This window comes from Salmo trutta, chromosome 34, assembly GCF_901001165.1.
Source record: "Salmo trutta chromosome 34, fSalTru1.1, whole genome shotgun sequence".
Taxonomy (NCBI): domain Eukaryota; kingdom Metazoa; phylum Chordata; class Actinopteri; order Salmoniformes; family Salmonidae; genus Salmo; species Salmo trutta.
In genome coordinates, this window is record NC_042990.1 from 2,393,696 (window position 1) to 2,411,413 (window position 17,718).

General features: G+C 42.8%; 1 protein-coding gene across 3 annotated transcripts in view; it reads left to right on the forward strand.

Moving 5' to 3' along the window:
* Window positions 1-17,718, forward strand: part of LOC115173306 (RNA-binding motif, single-stranded-interacting protein 3) — a 235,349-nt gene that overhangs the window by 91,205 nt on the left and 126,426 nt on the right. For all 3 annotated transcript variants that reach the window (XM_029731289.1, XM_029731286.1, XM_029731288.1), the window contains one exon: window positions 12,787-12,878. In XM_029731289.1, the coding sequence (XP_029587149.1) occupies window positions 12,787-12,878 (92 nt within the window). The remainder of the gene's footprint in view (window positions 1-12,786; window positions 12,879-17,718) is intronic.

Consider the following 17,718-nt stretch of genomic DNA (forward strand, 5'->3'; position numbering starts at 1 on the left):
CCCTCATATTGTTTTTTGGTGGCTATGTACAGCTAGAGATGCAGGTGTCATTTGGTTAGCTAGCAAGAACTTGAACGACTGATGGCAGGACCAACTGCCTGTTAACACACAGTCCAGTTCAAAGTGAATGATGGCAGGACCAACTGCCTGTTAACACACAGTCCAGTTCAAAGTGAAATGGCAGGGCCAACTGCCTGTTAACACACAGTCCAGTTCAAAGTGAATGATGGCAGGACCAACTGCCTGTAAACACACAGTCCAGTTCAAAGTGAAATGGCAGGGCCAACTGCCTGTTAACACACAGTCCAGTTCAGTGTGAATGATGACAGGGCCAACTGCCTGGAAACACACAGTCCAGTTCAGTGTGAATGATGACAGGGCCAACTGCCTGGAAACACACAGTCCAGTTCAGTGTGAATGATGACAGGGCCAACTGCCTGGAAACACACAGTCCAGTTCAAAGTGAATGATGGCAGGACCAACTGCCTGTTAACACACAGTCCAGTTCAGTGTGAATGATGACAGGGCCAACTGCCTGGAAACACACAGTCCAGTTCAGTGTGAATGATGACAGGGCCAACTGCCTGTTAACACACAGTCCAGTTCAGTGTGAATGATGACAGGGCCAACTGCCTGGAAACACACAGTCCAGTTCAAAGTGAATGATGGCAGGACCAACTGCCTGTTAACACACAGTCCAGTTCAAAGTGAATGATGGCAGGACCAACTGCCTGTTAACACACAGTCCAGTTCAGTGTGAATGATGACAGGGCCAACTGCCTGGAAACACACAGTCCATTTCAGTGTGAATGATCAAATCAAATGTATTTGTCACATGCGCCGAATACAACATGTGTAGACCTTACCGTGAAATGATTACTAACAAGCCCTTATCCAATAGTGCAGTTCAAGAAAGAGTTAAGGAAATATTTACCAAATAAAGTAAAAAATAATACAAAGTAACACAATAAAATAACAATAACGAGGCTATATACAGCGGGTACCGTTACAGAGTCAATGTGCGGTAGTACAGGCTAGTCAAAGTAATTTGTACATGAAGGTAGGGGTGAAGTGACTATGCATAGATAATAAACAGTGAGTAGCAGCAGTGTAAAAACACAAATGGAGGAAGTGGGGGTGTCAATGTAAATAATCTGGTGGCCATTTGGTTAATTGTTCAGCGGTCTTATTGCTTGAGGATAAAAGCTGTTAAGGAGCCTTAAGGAGCCTTTTGGCCCGTGTGGCAATTAACTTGTTTGTATAAAGGCCACTGCAGCTCTGATTAGCTATAGCGCACCGGGCTGTGTAGATTCCGGTCCTGGACAAGACAGATATTTTTATTCTGTTTTATTTACTGCAGTGTCTATTAATTGTCCAAATGCACGGCCCATTTCTCACTCTATATTGCTATATAATTTTCACAAATGCCTTAGTATTTGTAATTCCCAAACATTGTAAGAAAAAGTGATATTCTTCCGAGGGGTGTATATGAACAGATTTTAATAAGATTTCATGTTAAAATGCTGTCAGTTCCACTTTAAATGCAACAATGTTTCACAAACATGTTATTTTCACAGAGATGGCTAACAACAGCCACTGCAAACTAGACGACAACAAAAGCTAGCTAGCTTGACCCTGGAAAAACTACTGCTCACTATTTCGCAGTGACCAAGTTTCCATTCGTTTCTGTAAAAACGGTCCCACCCATTAAGTCAAACTGTATTTGGTTGATTCCACTGTCACTCCAAAATCATTTATCTAGCTTCTGATGGCCTAGCCAATGGCTGATTTAGCTAGATCGATTTTTCTCCCCAGATTGGATCTTTTTTTTCTAATCAGTGTTAACCCTTTCCTTTCCAACAAAAACTGAAGAGATTAAATCAGAATATCATTGAAAATAATAATATAATTATTATTATAAGCATTATTTGGTAAATCCTTTAGCCCTTCTCTGAAGGCATAGTAGGTGCATTGTTTCCCACTGTGTTTGGGTTAGTAATAATTTGTAGAGTGGCTCTATTGTCCCTCAACATGCATTTATTCACTATTCTGAATGTCTAAAGAATCAGTATGTTGTTCTGAAATATGAACACAGAAATACTGGACATTTTGAACTCTTATTATGGTTGTGATTTGACAAAATTACAACATGGTCTCGATCACTTGACTCTGTCTCAGACCCCTTGTCCCACTCCCGATCTCGGTAATGACTTGATTTCGCCCACTCCTCTGGTCTTGGTCTTGACTCAGACTCAATTTGCTCCGGTCTTGGTCTTGAATCAGTCTCGTTTTAGGTGGTCTCAAACACAACACTGCTGCGCGTTTTGGATATTTTCTCACTAGCATTATTCTGCCCACTCAGATCAATTAACACCAGTTGGCTGTGAGAGGTGTTCTTAAAATGAGCAAATTTGAATTTTCAAAGCTGGTTTGGGGTCTCTTAAATTAGGCTAGCCATTTAGTCAAGACTGGCGCATTTGTAATTCTCTCTCATCTAAATGGAGCTTAATTTAAACACTGTGAACTGAGCGATTTTCAAACCCGAGCTGTCTCTCTTAGTAACCGGGTATTTAAGTAACATCTTAGTCCAATATACAGTAGATAGCTTTATGAGTCCACAAATCATAATGGAACATTTATGATAGCAGGCTTTCCGGGAATAAGCCCTCATAATTCTTAATTATTGATACAAAATAATGTCAACTGCTTATCAATTAAATCAACTGTGCCACAGGAATGTTGGTTTTGGAATTACTGCACCTCAGAAACCCAGTTACTCGTATTGATTGATGAGAATTTGAGTAAAATACTATAGCAGCTGGACTGTATGGTGTTGTACTATACGTTACCCCTGGGCATTGGTAGGAAGGCGAAGGATAGAGGGAAGGAAGGAAGGATTAACTAAAGCCCAGATATGAAAATACTTCATATTTGAATAATCAAGATGATCATCTCAGATCTATAACACCTGGTTGATTTCCTGCTCTGCTGCACTGAAATGTAACAGTTCTACAATAAGCAATGCTTTACAGTAACATTTAGCTCTGCTACAATAAAAGTGGTGCAGACAGACAGAAGATCAATGGACAGAGCCTGCAGCTAAGGGAGTCAGAAGGTTATTGATCAGATGATGAGTGACATGTCATTATGCAGCTCTACCACCCCAGGTAGAGGTCCATACCCAGTTGATCCATTATGGGTTGAAACCCATAGGGCCTGTTTCCTAGCCTTGAACTAAAAAAGCATGCTCAATAGAGAATCTCCATTGAAAATGCTTTTTAGTCCAGGACTGGCTTAGTCTGCATCCGGGAAACCAGTCCGTAGTGTCTGTACCCAAGGCGATTACTGTACGGTACAGTAGATACTGTAGGCGTTCTGGAACAGTATGAGGTCGTTCCTGACAAGAGTCCACAGTCTGTAATGTATGGTGCCAGTGAGCTGTGCTGTCCGTGTCCCCTTGGCCCTGTGCTCTGGCACTTTGTCCTCAGCAGGCCACTGTAGCTCACAGACAAGAGCTAAGTCTCAAATGGTACTATATTCCCTGTATAGTGCACTGCTTTTGACCAGGGCCCATATGGCTCACCAGGCCCCATAGGGCTTTGTTTAAAAGTGGTGCACTAAGAATAGAGGGGGCCATTTGGGACGCAGGCAAGGACACTTTTATACCTGGGAGAAAATGACAAGAAATACAATGAAGCCAATACGGTGCATCAGTGAGAGATGAATCCCCCATAAATCCACGTTGCAGGGTTGATAAGTGAATTGCCTGTACCACTATCTCGCCTGTAGTGTCTCACATAAAAGAACGCTCCATAAGAATTATTTGAGGGGAAAAAAATGGGATATTGTCCCCCGAGCATTAGGCTGACAAGTTGACATTGAATCTGTGAACGGTAAATGAATGTGTAATAGCTGTGTGTTCTGGTCTGTACAGTGCACACACGTACTGTACGTGTACACATGCATGTGTGTGTTGCTATGAGCAGCGTGCGTGCGTGCGGGTTGGGTTTGTGTGTGTTTGCAGAGAAACCCAGATGAAAACACGTCTGTCCCACCAGTGTGTTTGCGAGGGGGAAGTGGTGTCATGTGAATTGTCAACTCACTGTGCTGTTACGCCCTGATGGGACTGATGTGGTCAGAGGTCTCCAACCCAAAGATAACATTTTTATACATGACGTTACATTTTTTTTCCTCCGAATGATCCCTCAACCAAGATATATTTATTTCGCCTCAGTTTAGACACACAAGCACACACACACACACACACACACACACACACACACACTGCTGGTTTGGTAGTGCATGTACGGGTTCTGGGAGCCTTTATTTTATTTATCGCCAGTCACCCAGTCCAGGAGGATAAATGAGGAGGAATGCAGAGCCTAGCGAGGATCCTCTCATCTGGGTTTGGAGCGGGACCAACCAACCCTGCCTTGGCTGCAGCTAGCAGCTAGCCACACACAGACACACACACATGGACACATACAGACACATACACAGGCACAAACACACACGCAACCAGCCCAGAATACCATCCAGCTCAACATTAGGAAGGTGTTCTTAATGTTTTGTACGGTCAATGTATGTTTGCTTTGCCAATGCGGTAACACTTTCCATGCCAATAAAGTATTTTGAATTCAATTAAATAATTTGGTTTATTTAGAATAATCTGAAATGCTTTTTTTTTTTTACAGATTACAAAAATTCTGAGCTCCAAAATGGTATATCATACACTGTGATTGGAGGAAGCATGGTAAAGTTATCCTGCTTTAAAATCTGATAAAGGTGTTATCCCACATCAGAGGCAAGCAGGAGAAATACCCTTGAAAGATTTTGTTGAGCGCTAGAGAGCTCTTCTTTGTTTACGCCCATTCAGCATCGTTCACACCCTGAGGATCTTATCCCGATCTTATCCCGGTATTGGGATTCATTGTCATGTGACCATGGCGGGGAATTCAAAACTGCAAGAGTAATCATTTCAAAAAATCAAATAATCAACTATTTTCCTCCATTTGAAAGATATATCTCCTAAATCTAACCACGCTGTCCGATTTTCAGAGGCATTACGGAGAATGCATAAAGTTAGGTTATGTGAGGAGAGTACATTGACAATAGCTGCGTGTAATGTTTAGCCAATTCAAAGAAGGGCATCAACAGACAGAAAACTAGCTAGAATTATGCACTTACCTTTGACAATCTGCATCAGATGACACTCATAGGACATTATGTTATACAATACATGCATTTTTAGTTCCATCAAGTTCATATTTATATCCAAAAACAGCATTTACAGTCGCGGTGAAATTCAGAATTTTTTTCGGCTCGAATGCACCCAGTGAATCCAGCATTACAAATCACGGAATTACTATTCGAAAACATTGGTAAATTATAATATTGTCATTCAAAGAATAATATATTATCATCTCGTAATTGCTACCGAATGGCCAGATCTCAAAATAACTTTACTGGGAAATCACATTTTGCATAAACTGGGTACTATGCTAACAACAATAAGCTATATGCTAAGCTAAGCTAAGCTATACCGTTAGCATTAGCATCATCTAATATCGATAATAACATTCTAAATATCCCCTTACCTTTGATTATCTCCATCAGAAGGCGCTGCCAGAGATCCCAGGTCCAGAACAAATGTGGTTTCTTTTGACAAAGTTCATAATTTATGTCCAAATAGTTAGCGTTCAGTAGGCTCCCACAAAATGAGGTGGGCAGTGTAAAGTCACGTCGAAAAGCTAAAGAAAACCTAGTAAATAATCTATTTACGTTTGTTTAAACATGTCAAACGTTGTTTAGCACTAATCTTTTGTTCCATTTTTAACGTGAAACATCAGTAAACATCAGTAATATTTTCACACAACCTATCAAGTGTCTAGAATAAACGATAATGACAAAGGCACTCTTCTCAGATTCATGCGCAGGCGCAAAAAATGAAGTGATGACGTGTCAACTTGTAAGCTTTCTAATTCGGTCTGTATTCATGACAGATGCTTCCAACAACTTTCTAAAGATCGTTGACATCTAGTGGAAGCAGTAGGAGTTGCGAACTGAATCCTTTCTCACTGTGGTATCTTTAAAACAATGACACTAAATAGTACAGTCACAAAATTCTCATTTTTTTTAATCTATTTTTCACAGGTTTTTGCCTGCAATATGAGTTTTGTTATACTTACAGACACCATTCAAACTGTTTTAGAAAATTCAGAGTGTTTTCTATCCGAATGTGTTAATAATATGCATATCCTAGCTTCTGAGTTGGTGTAGGAGGCAGTTAAAAATGGGCACATATTTCTTTCAAAATTCTCAATACTGCCCCCGTGGCCCGTAGAGGTTTGTGTGTGTTTGCAGAGAAACCCAGATGAAAACACGTCTGGGACCCACCCACCTCTTTAAGAATTAACATATGAAAGCATGGCCAACCATCAGCATGGTCAACCCCTTCTCTCAGCCAATCATGGCCAGCCATAAAGGATCCTGTCTTTCTCCCTATATCAAATAAAATGTTATTTGTCACGCGCGCCGAACACAACAAGTATAGACCTTACAGTGAAATGCTTACTTACCAATAATGCAGTTTTAAGAAAAATAAGTGTTAAGTAAAAAATAGATACGTAAAATATAAAAGTAACAAATAATTAAAGAGCAGCTGTAAAATAACAATAGTGAGGCATTATACAGGGGGTACCGGTACAGAGTCACCGGTTAGTCGAGGTAATTGAGGTAATATGTACATGTAGGTAGAGTTAAAGTGACTATGCATAGATAATAAACAGAGTAGCTGCAACGTAAAATGGGGGGGGGGGGGGGGGGGGCAATGCAAATAGTCTGGGTAGACATTTGATTAGCTGTTCAGGAGGACTTAATACAATGAAATGCGTCATCTGTCCCCGTTGGGCTGGCGTGTTGCATTTTTGGAATACTGTAATTCTATGACACTATGTAAAGCAGCATGAATATTGTTTAGAGTGGCTGTATGTATATCCTCTATTACAGCATGGAAATGCTCTCGATAGTCATTAACGTGTGTAACCGCGGTAATTAACAATGTGTACATCAGCTGCTCTACCTCCTTGATGACTCACATGGATGTAAGCGATTACATGCAACTATTGTAATTCTGCCTACATGTGACTGAACCATTATTCATGCTGATGGTATTATTGTAAAGTAGTATGCAATGCAAAACAGGATCATTAGAGCTAGCAGAATATGGAAATGGAAATACTGTATCGAAATGGGAATATCAATTTAGGAGGGTGGGGTGGGGGGGGGGGGCCCAAACGATCCAGACTATTATGCAGATAAAATATGCAAATTTCCCCCGATGTAATTAAGATTAACATAATTTGATAGCGAAATGCATGAATGATGCATGCATGATTGATACATTGATACGTGCATTGTAATAAGTCCTTTATCTGGTTTCAGGATATTGTAGCTTAGCATTAGCGGTCTAGCCTAAAGTGCATTGCGTTTCATAGGGGCCTTGGGCTCTAGCTGCGCTCTGCAGGGCGTCTAGGCTTCACCATCCTAACCGACAATTCCGTCTTTATTGCGACAGCAGCAGTTTGACCAGGCCCAGGAAATAAGATAAGGCAGTTCATGTTTCTCTTTATTCTGCTTACATTTTTTTTTTTGCTGCAGATGTGCGTGGTATCAGACGTGGTGCTTCTACTCAATCATGTCGAGCCGGCTCTTAGTGACAGATATAGATTTTTTGTTTGCGTACCAGCAGGATGTGTTTGCGACTTCAAAGCGATGACTTCCTCCATTCCCTCACCATGGGTGTAATTCCAGAAAACCCTCATTAGAAATACTGTACTGCACCTCCTCGTACTTGCCTTATAACAACACGTGGAGTGCAGTTTGTGTGTGATATATATTTTTTAAACGCTTGAATTGAGTGAAAGGTTGTCTGCTGACCCTGATGTATTCTCAGCATCTTTAGGAGAGAGTGTTTTGTATTTTCCGAATGACTCTCATGGCAGGCACACAGACACGCTTGCATGTTGGCTCCCCAGTACAATACTGCCTGTGCTGTACCATGTTAGACACGCATACTGTAACTCCAGTCATTGACGACTTCACTGTCTGTCATATTGAACTATCCTCTCCTTGTCCTGATCTACATTGTCCTCTCCAAACTCCTGCAACTGGGTTCAGTTGAACTCTCTCTGTCAGGGATTGTGTTTGGTATTCACGGGTCTTTTGAGGTCGCGCCATAGTGCTGTGGCCTTTTGGCCTTGGTCTCTGCATGGTGCCGAACACAGTGACATCCCAGTGCCGTACAGGTAATCCATGCTCTGAGGAACCAGTACTCTCCTACCTCTGCTGAATGTAGGTCAACAGTCTGTTTCTCATACCTCTTTCCGTGTCCCTCTTCCACTGACCATTCCTTTTTATACTTCACCATTCACCTCTTCAATATTATATTTAAGAGCTGGTTAACTGCGTCTCAGCTAGGTAGAACCATCCGATCTGTTTTGGCAATATGATTTCATTCAAACTTATTTCACCTCCAGCTCTTGCAGTAGTGTTTCCTAATTAACATTTGTCAGTTTTCCTTCATTTTACCGTCCTGTTGTTAATCAGACGGGAGCTCAATTCTGTTCTACCACAGGTTATGATTTTGCCTTTATTTCACGCTCCTTTACCTCTGTCGAATGCAGGAAACTCCACACACACATTGGTGTGTGTGAGAGTGTGTTTCTGTGTGCTCGCCCATGTGTGTGTGTGTGAAAAAGTGTGTAAAGCGGAGCCACACCAGCTCGGCCCGGCTCCCCCCATTATCCGTTTCTAATTACACTTTCCTTGTGAAACAGTGGACCAGAGGCCACCATTGACTGCTTTTAATCTGGAACCAAATTTTAATTAACACCGATGCAACCCCGCCGCTGATACATCCCTGGGAATGTCGGGATCACAATAACTCATAAATCACCGCTGTAGATTCATTCTCGTCTTTTCACCACTGATGAATTTCCAGAGGGCGTGGGACGGACGAGGGAACGAATGAAGGCTCTGGTACGACGCCATCAACCTTTGAGAGATTTGTTGCCGAACAGAGAATTAAGAGCACTGCGAAATGAAGTGGCTGTTGTTGGCTGTGTGAGGAGCGTGATGGCCAACGTCAGCCTCTTCAAATATCAAGGGGCTGAAGGGTTTTCCGTTTTGAGGGGGATTCCTTGCGTTAGAAGGAAAAAAACGATTGTCATGTTTGTGAATACTTTATCTGTGCATTGTTGTGATTATTTTATAGTTTTGCTGGAAAGTGTGCTTAAAACATTAACTATGGAATACAGCATTGTAAAATGTAGCCTAGGACTATAAAATACGCTATATATTAGGCATTGTATAATGTAGCCTAGGACTATAAAATACGCTATATATTCAGCATTGTATAACATAGCCTAGGACTATAAAATACGCTATAGATTCATCATTGTATAATGTAGCCTAGGACTATAAAATACGCTATATATTCAGCATTGTATAATGTAGCCTAGGACTATAAAATACGCTATATATTCAGCATTGTATAATGTAGCCTAGGACTATAAAATACGCTATATATTCAGCATTGTATAATGTAGCCTAGGACTATAAAATACGCTATATATTCAGCATTGTATAATGTAGCCTAGGACTATAAAATACGCTATATATTCATCATTGTATTATGTAGCCTAGGACTATAAAATACGCCATATATTCATCATTGTATAATGTAGCCTAGGACTATAAAATACGCTATATATTCAGCATTGTATAATGTAGCCTAGGACTATAAAATACAGGTGTATATTCAGCATTGTGTAATGTAGCCTAGGACTATAAAATATAGGTGTATATTCAGCATTGTATCCTCTTAAGGATCCAACCCTTTTTTTCAATGACATACCCAAATCTAACTGCCTGTAGCTCAGGACCTGAAGCAAGGATATGCATATTCTCGATACCATTTGAAAGGAAACACTTTGAAGTTTGTGGAAATGTGAAATGAATGTAGGAGAATATAACACATTCGATCTGGTAAAAGATAATACAAAGAACATGTGTTTTTTTTGTACCATCATCTTTGAAATGCAAGAGAAAGGCCATAATGTATTATTCCAGCCCAGGCGCAGTATAGATTTTGGCCACTAGATGGCAGCAGTGTATGTGCAAAGTTGTAGACTGATCCAATGAACCATTGCATATCTCTTCAAAATGTTGTATCAAGACTGCCCAAATGTGCCTAAAATGTTTATTAATACATTTTCAAGTTCAAAATTGTACACTCTCCTCAAACAATAGCATGGTATTATTTCACTGTAATAGCTACTGTAAATTGGACAGTGCAGTTAGATTAACAAGAATTTAAGCTTTCTGCCCATGTCAGATATGTCTATGTCCTGGGAGTTTTTGTTTGTTACTTACAACCTCATGCTAATCGCATTAGCCTATGTTAGCTCAACCGTCCTGTGGGGTGGGGGGGGGCAGGCAGGCAAAGGACTGTAAAGTACGGCTGTATATTCAGCATTGTAGAATGTAGCCTACACTGAGTATACCAAACATTAGAAACTCCCCTCTCTTTTGCCCCCAGAACAGCCTCAATTCGTTTCGTCAGAGCATGGACTCTACAAGGTGTCAGAAGCGTTCCACAGAGATGGTGGCCCATGTTGACTCCAATGCTTCCCACAGTTGTGTCAAATTGGCTGGATGTGCTTTGGGTTGTGGACCATTCTTGATATACACAGGTTCTGTTGAGCATGAAAACCCATCAGCTTTGCAGTTCTTGACACAAACCGATGCGCCTGGCACCTACTACCTTACCCCGTTCAAAGGCACTTACATTTTTTGTCTTGCCCATTCACCCTCTGAACGGCACACCTACATAATCCATGTCTCAATTGACTCGAGGCATCTACACGTTCCGCTAGCGGAACGTCTGCTCCAATATCCAATGATGGGCGGGGCGCGAAATTCAAACTCCTCTAAATCCGAAAACTTACACTTTTCAAACATATGACTATGTTACAGCTATTTAAAGACAAGACTCTCCTTTATCTAACCAAACTGTCCGATTTCAAAAAGGCTTTACAGCGAAAGCAAAACATTAGATTATGTCAGCAGAGTACCCAGCCAGGAATAATCACACAGCCATTTTTCAAGCTAGCATATCATGTCACATAAACCCAAACCATATCTAAATGCAGCACTAACCTTTGATGATCTTCATCAGATGACACACCTAGGACATTGTGTTATACAATACATGCATGTCTGTTCAATCAAGTTCATATTTATATCAAAAACCAGCTTTTTACATTAGCATGTGACGTTCAGAACTAGCATTCCCACCGAACACTTCCGGTGATTTTACTAAATTACTCACGATAAACGTTCACAAAAAGCATAACAATTATTTTAAGAATTATAGATACAGAACTCCTCTATGCACTCGATATGTCCGATTTTAAAATAGCTTTTCGGATGAAGCACATTTTGCAATAATGTAAGTACATAGCCCGGCGTTACAGGGCTAGCTATTTAGACACCCACCCAGTGTAGCCTTCACCAAAATCACATTTCCTATAAGAAAAATGTTCTTACCTTGCTTGTTCTTCATCAGAATACACTGCCAGGACTTCTACTTCAATAACAAATGTAGGTTTGGTCCCAAATAATCCATCGTTATATCCAAACAGCGACGTTTTGTTCGTGCGTTCTAGACACTATCCCAACGCTAAATCTCGGCCACGAGCATGACGCAAAATATGACAAAAAATTTCGAAATATTCCATTACCGTACTTCGAAGCATGTCAACCGCTGTTTAAAACCAATATTTATGCAATTTATCTCGTAGAGAAGCGATAATATTCCGACCGGGAATCTGCCTGTCTGTAAACTGAGGAAAAAACCAAAAGCCGGGGGCGGGGCGTGTCACGCGCCTAAGGCTTAGTCCATTGACTGACCACTCAGCATTTGCTCTCGTGTGCTTCAGCCAGGGCTTTGAATGACATCATTCCTGTTTTTCCCGGGCTGTGAGACTCCATTGTTGACGTGAGAAGTGTCACGTAAGAGCAGAGATCCTTTGTAAACGACAGAGATAATAAAGAAGGGCAAGAAATGTTCAGACAGGGTACTTCCTGAACAGAAGCATCTCAGGTTTTTGCCTGCCATAGGAGTTCTGTTATACTCACAGACACCATTCAAACAGTTTCAGAAACTTTGGAGTGTTTTCTCTCCAAAGCTAATAATTATATGCATATTCCAGTTTCTGGGCAGGACTAATAATCAGATTAAATCGGGTACGTTTTTTATCCAGCCGTGAAATTACTGCCCCCTAGATGTAACAGGTTAAAAATGTGTATTTAACCTGTCTCCTCCCTTTCATCTACACTGATTGAAGTGGATTTCACCAATAACATCAATAAGGGATCATATCTTTCACCTGGATTCACCTGGTCAGTCTATGTCATGGAAAGAGGTGTTCTTAATGTTTGGTGTACTCAGTGTATATTCAGCATTGTATAATGTAGCCTAGGACTATAAAATACATTGGCTTGAGTTTGTTATTGCTAATTAGCATTCCTAAGCATCCCCATATGAACGTCAGAGCCGCTAACTATCAAGCGATGTAGTGCTCACAAGATATGAAAACTGGCAGCCTCTGTTGTCATATTACCCACCTATTACTGCTACAATTACCAAGCCCTGTCATTCTCTCTCTTTGTCTAACTCCACCTGCATTTTTCATCATTCTTTCCTTCTCTCTTTCCCTTCAGGATATGGCTTTGTGGACTTTGATAGCCCGGCTGCAGCACAAAAGGCGGTGTCGTCTCTCAAAGCCACCGGGGTGCAGGCTCAAATGGCTAAGGTAAGAACTGTTAGCACGTTAGCATCGTTGCTCAGTAGGCTAATATAAGACAGGCTCAAATGGCTAAGGGAAGAACTGTTAGCACATTAGCATCGTTGCTCTAGAGGCTAATATAAGACAGGCTCAAATGGCTAAGGTAAGAACTGTTAGCACGTTAGCATCGTTGCTGTATAGGCTAATATAAGACAGGCTCAAATAGCCACGGTAAGGAGCTGTTAGAATGTTAGCATCCTTCGATGACTTACACCCATTGCATACACTACAATATAAAAATATTTAAAGTTGCATGGTCTTGGAGAGAATCCCCAGACCCCTATCCAGATACAGACCCAGAAACAGACCGTGGTGTGGTAATGTGTGTGAGATGGTGGGAGGCCACTCTAGCCTGCAGAAGGGGAGTTTAAATATGTTTTATGTTTCCAATGGCTCTGTCCCCCATCTCTTTCCTAACTACTACACAGTGTATGACAGGGGCAGGGGCTGTGGCCATATTCAGTTCAGCACCATTATGTGTGTGTGTGTGTGTGTGCCTGCGTGCGGGCGTGCGTGCGTGCATGCATTCTCCTGCTGCTGGTGCCCTGTGGTGGACACTGTGTCAGTTAGACTGTGCTCTGGTTGCAGTGTGCACAGCTGCCTGTCAGGTGCTCTTTGATATGATTGTGTGAAAGTGGAAGCAGATGAGAGGAGCTGGAACATGAGAGACCCCAGTGAGCTCCGCAGCTTGAGACAGTAAATACCATACCATAAGGCCAGCTAGCTAGAGGCTTAATTGAACATTTAAATCAGACTTTTCACTTGTACTGATGCTGCTGGCATTGGTGCTGATTAGAACTGTGGTGATGAGGAGGAGGAAGATGAGAGAGATATTTCCATTTTTATTCACAATTCCAATAATGATGATGGTCAGGATGACGATGCCAGAAATGATGATGAAGATTATACCCCCGTTATTGTGGTGGAAAATAATGGGAGCAGCTAGGAGAGATGATATTCTGCTAGGTCCTCAAGTATGCCATCTCTCAAATGCACAATTTAGCCATTTCCTCTCTTCACAAAGTGTCTGTCCTTCCTCTAATATTTATAAGAGGCCACACACACAGAGAATAGAGATTAGGGTCTATGCTCCTTCCCAATTTAATTTAAAACCTTTTCTTTGTATTGCTTTCTTTTGTCAATCAACATTCCCAGCTGACCTTTTAAACAGTGTTTTGCGGGTGTGGGTAGTGGGAGGGGGTTACTCTTGAATGTTTCCCCCCACATGACTGAAGGGTCTGGCACTCTTTACTCCTGTCTTTTTTATCCTACGTCTGAGAGACATTAAGGGGTCGTTTGGTTTTTATTGACTCTCTCTGTGTCTCTGTCTACTCACTCGCTCTTCTACTTGCTCTCTATCTCTCGCTAGTTGTCTCTTTCTCACACAAACACATGGCCACGTACGCGCCTAAACACATTCCTGTCTACCATGTGTTCACCTGCCATACATTCAACGAGCGCAATTTAGTCCCATCCATAATTAACGTTGCCTATCTGTAGCTGTGACTTTGAAACATCTATCGGTTCCCCCAGAGGCAACAAACAGGAACCCAGGTGAGCATCACTATTACATCCTGCAGGTGTAAATCACTGTGGCGACGGCTGCCACCCCGATGACTGAACACGGTCATGCTGGGGCTCATTCTTCTCATTCTCCCCTTCCCAAGGCTCCGTCTTGTCACGTAGATCTCCCGCGACAAAGTCATAAACGGAGTTGCGAATCAGAGCCGGAGGCTTTGAGCTCATGAAATAAAACTGTCCGAGTAATCAAGCTCCGCCTTCTTTTCCCGCCGCAGTGCCATTAAAAGGCTTTTATTAAGGGGCCTTATTTTAAACACAGCTGTGAGGGAGGGAAGAGAAGAGAAGGGAAGAGGAGGGAAGCGAAATGGTTCTTTATTTCCTCTTCCTCCTCCTTCCTTTGTCTGGATGTCCCCCTCAGAATTGGTAATACCAAGGAAACATTGGTTTCCTTTTATTTCCTCCTCCCCGTTGGGGACTGTGACAGCATGAATGAGGATGAGAACCATAATGAAGGTACCTGAAGGACACTTCCTTGTGGCTCCCTCGCTGTCAGTCACCTACAAAGAAGCAGCTTGGGCGAGAGTATGTGTGTGTGCGTGCAAGTGTTTGTGCGTGCGTCTGTGTGTGTTCATCAGTGGAGTGGGGTGGGGGAGGGAGGGGCCCTCACACCTAGCTGAAGACTTCATTCGCCGTGTCACTGTGTGCGGAACGCTTTTTCTCCCTGTGTGAAGACAGATGCTAAAAAGAGACACAAGGATAACAAGTAAATGGTCCGTGTCTCCCATCGCCGATGCAAACCTGTCAAAGAGCTCTCCTCCTCAACTCCCCACAGGCTGCCATTTTCCCCTTGAGCCAATCACACTGAATTATGGGTTGAGCGCCCTCGATTGTGGTGTCAGTGTCGGAGAAGCAATTCCACCTGACAGCTGCTAGCTCTCAGACAACAACCCAGTCTTTATGGAAATGATCTCCCTACCTTTGTCGTTGTTTGTCTTATGGTTGCCGCGATGAAAACAAAGCTCTCTCTCTCTCTCTCTCTCTCTCTCTCTCTCTCTTTCCCTCGCCAAAGCTGCCTGAACCAGCACAGGATCCACAGCATCACACGGACACACTACACACTCCCTTGAACTCATACATATTTAGATTCACCCTGTATTCAACCTAAATTCACTGCCTCCTGAGCTAACATTGCCATGTTTATTCTCCAGTAATAGCAGTGTCACGTCGTGTGTGTAGGTGGCAGGGAAGTCAGGCGCAGGAGAATCAAACTTGGTATAAATGGAGTAGTTTAATAACGTAAAACAAAAACTTCAAAACCAAAGTACATAATAAAATAAATGTGGGTACAAGAACACGTCGCGCACCGATTGAATATCACGAGCATACCAACAAACAATCTCTGACAAGGACATGAGGGGAAACAGAGGGGTGAATACACAACATGTAATGAATGGGATTGGAACCAGGTGTGTAGGAAGACAAGACAAAACCAATGGAAAATGAAAAATGGATCAATGATGGCTAGAAGACCGGTGACGTCGACCGCCGAGCACCGCCCGAACAAGGAGAGGCATCGATTTCGGCAGAAGTCGTGACACAGAGGCCCAAAATGAGAGCCTATGGTTCATTTGGATGTGGAGGGTTATTAAGGTTGTTATTGACATGTAACATTCAGGAACAGGTTTACCCTCTCTACCTCTGGGCTGTTTACCCTTTCTGCCTCCACTTGCCCTTCACTTCCTGTCCACATTAGAGTGAGGGGTGAAATATGCCAAAAACGCCATTAGAGCGCCTCCGTGAAATGAATCCCAAGCGTTTAGGCAACGCTCAGCTCCGGCCCATCAGGCAGCCGTCTCTGTTCGCCATTCGGGCATTTAATGGCCCATGGAGTTGTTATGGTAACGTTTGGCCTCGGTCAGGGCAACAGCCCACTACACGTAGAATAACGGAGATTGACGTTCCTATCTCTCAGGGGACATTTCCTGTCAATATTGCATTTATATTCATACAAACAGCGAGGAAGCTCCCTGTGGGTGGTCTGGGCAGTCAACGGTGGTATTATTTTCATTATTACCCTATTATCCTTTAAGGGTGACTTCTTTGACACAGTCCCTGCACTGACGCCCCTTTGCAGTTCAACGAGACGAAGGGTGACCTCTGGACTCCAATCAAACGGATGGCTGACGCCATTGTTGCTGTGGCTGGGAATAGCTAGGCTAGCTTAATATGGCTGCGCTGCACCTTAGGCTGAGGTCAACTTTGGCTTCTTTTCAGGCTGTGGGAATCTATTCAGAAAGAAAAGATAATTGGGGGGCTAGAGGATACCGGTGCAGACTCAGCAGCCATCTCTCGCTGCAGTTTGTGTTATCCCACCTTGAATATGATGCCATTTCAGCAAGACATTGCGAGCTGTGTGCGAGCTGTGTTTTTCATAAAGCATATGGTGTCAGCCAGAAGATAGTAATAATCAGCACATTTCCAGGCTTAGTGTGGTTGCCATCGAGACTGGGGTTGTCGTAGAGATTACGGTGTAGCCTAGTACAGCCGTTTTCCTGTGCCTCCTCTCCATATTTGTCTGGCTGTCTTTGAATACACCGTATAGATGTACAAACAACAGCATATTTTGTGCATACTTCATGCCTCTGCCATCGTGTATTGTCTTGTCTCCTTATCAACCCATTCGTCCCCTAGTGACAGTATGACAGTATCGCTGAGTGTACAGGAGGCAAAGTCCCCCTAGGTTCCCCTACACATGTATATTCCTCTCTCTTTATGTCCCCAAATGCACAATGTGCATAGACGCTTCATGCAGCAGCGTGTCGGCATCAACGCAGCTTAGCTGCAGCGCGCCTCTCCCCCTCCCTCCCTCCCCGTAGTGATACTTTTGAAGGGCAAAGCCAGCGCGAGTGAGACGGACCATCTGACTAGCTCTCAGTCCCGCGCCCCGTCATTGGCTCGCACTGTCTCGGCACTCTAATTACGCTTCAATCATCTGGAGGAGCGCGGCATGTGGTAAATTATTTCACCGAGCAGCGTGAAGACATGCAGAGAGAGAGAGAGAGAAAGAGGGAAGAGAGAGAGGGAGAAGTGAGAAGGGGAGAAAGAGAAAAAAGAGGGAGGGAGATCTGGCAGAGACCGTGTCACAGCAGACAGCCGGCTGCATCAGGAGACAGGCCGGCAATAATGAACAAAGTTACAAACTTATCAGAGGGAGAGAGTGTCTGGTCTGCCACACTCCCTCTAGGGGAGCGAGAGTCACAGCAACTTTTAATGGACATTGGCACAC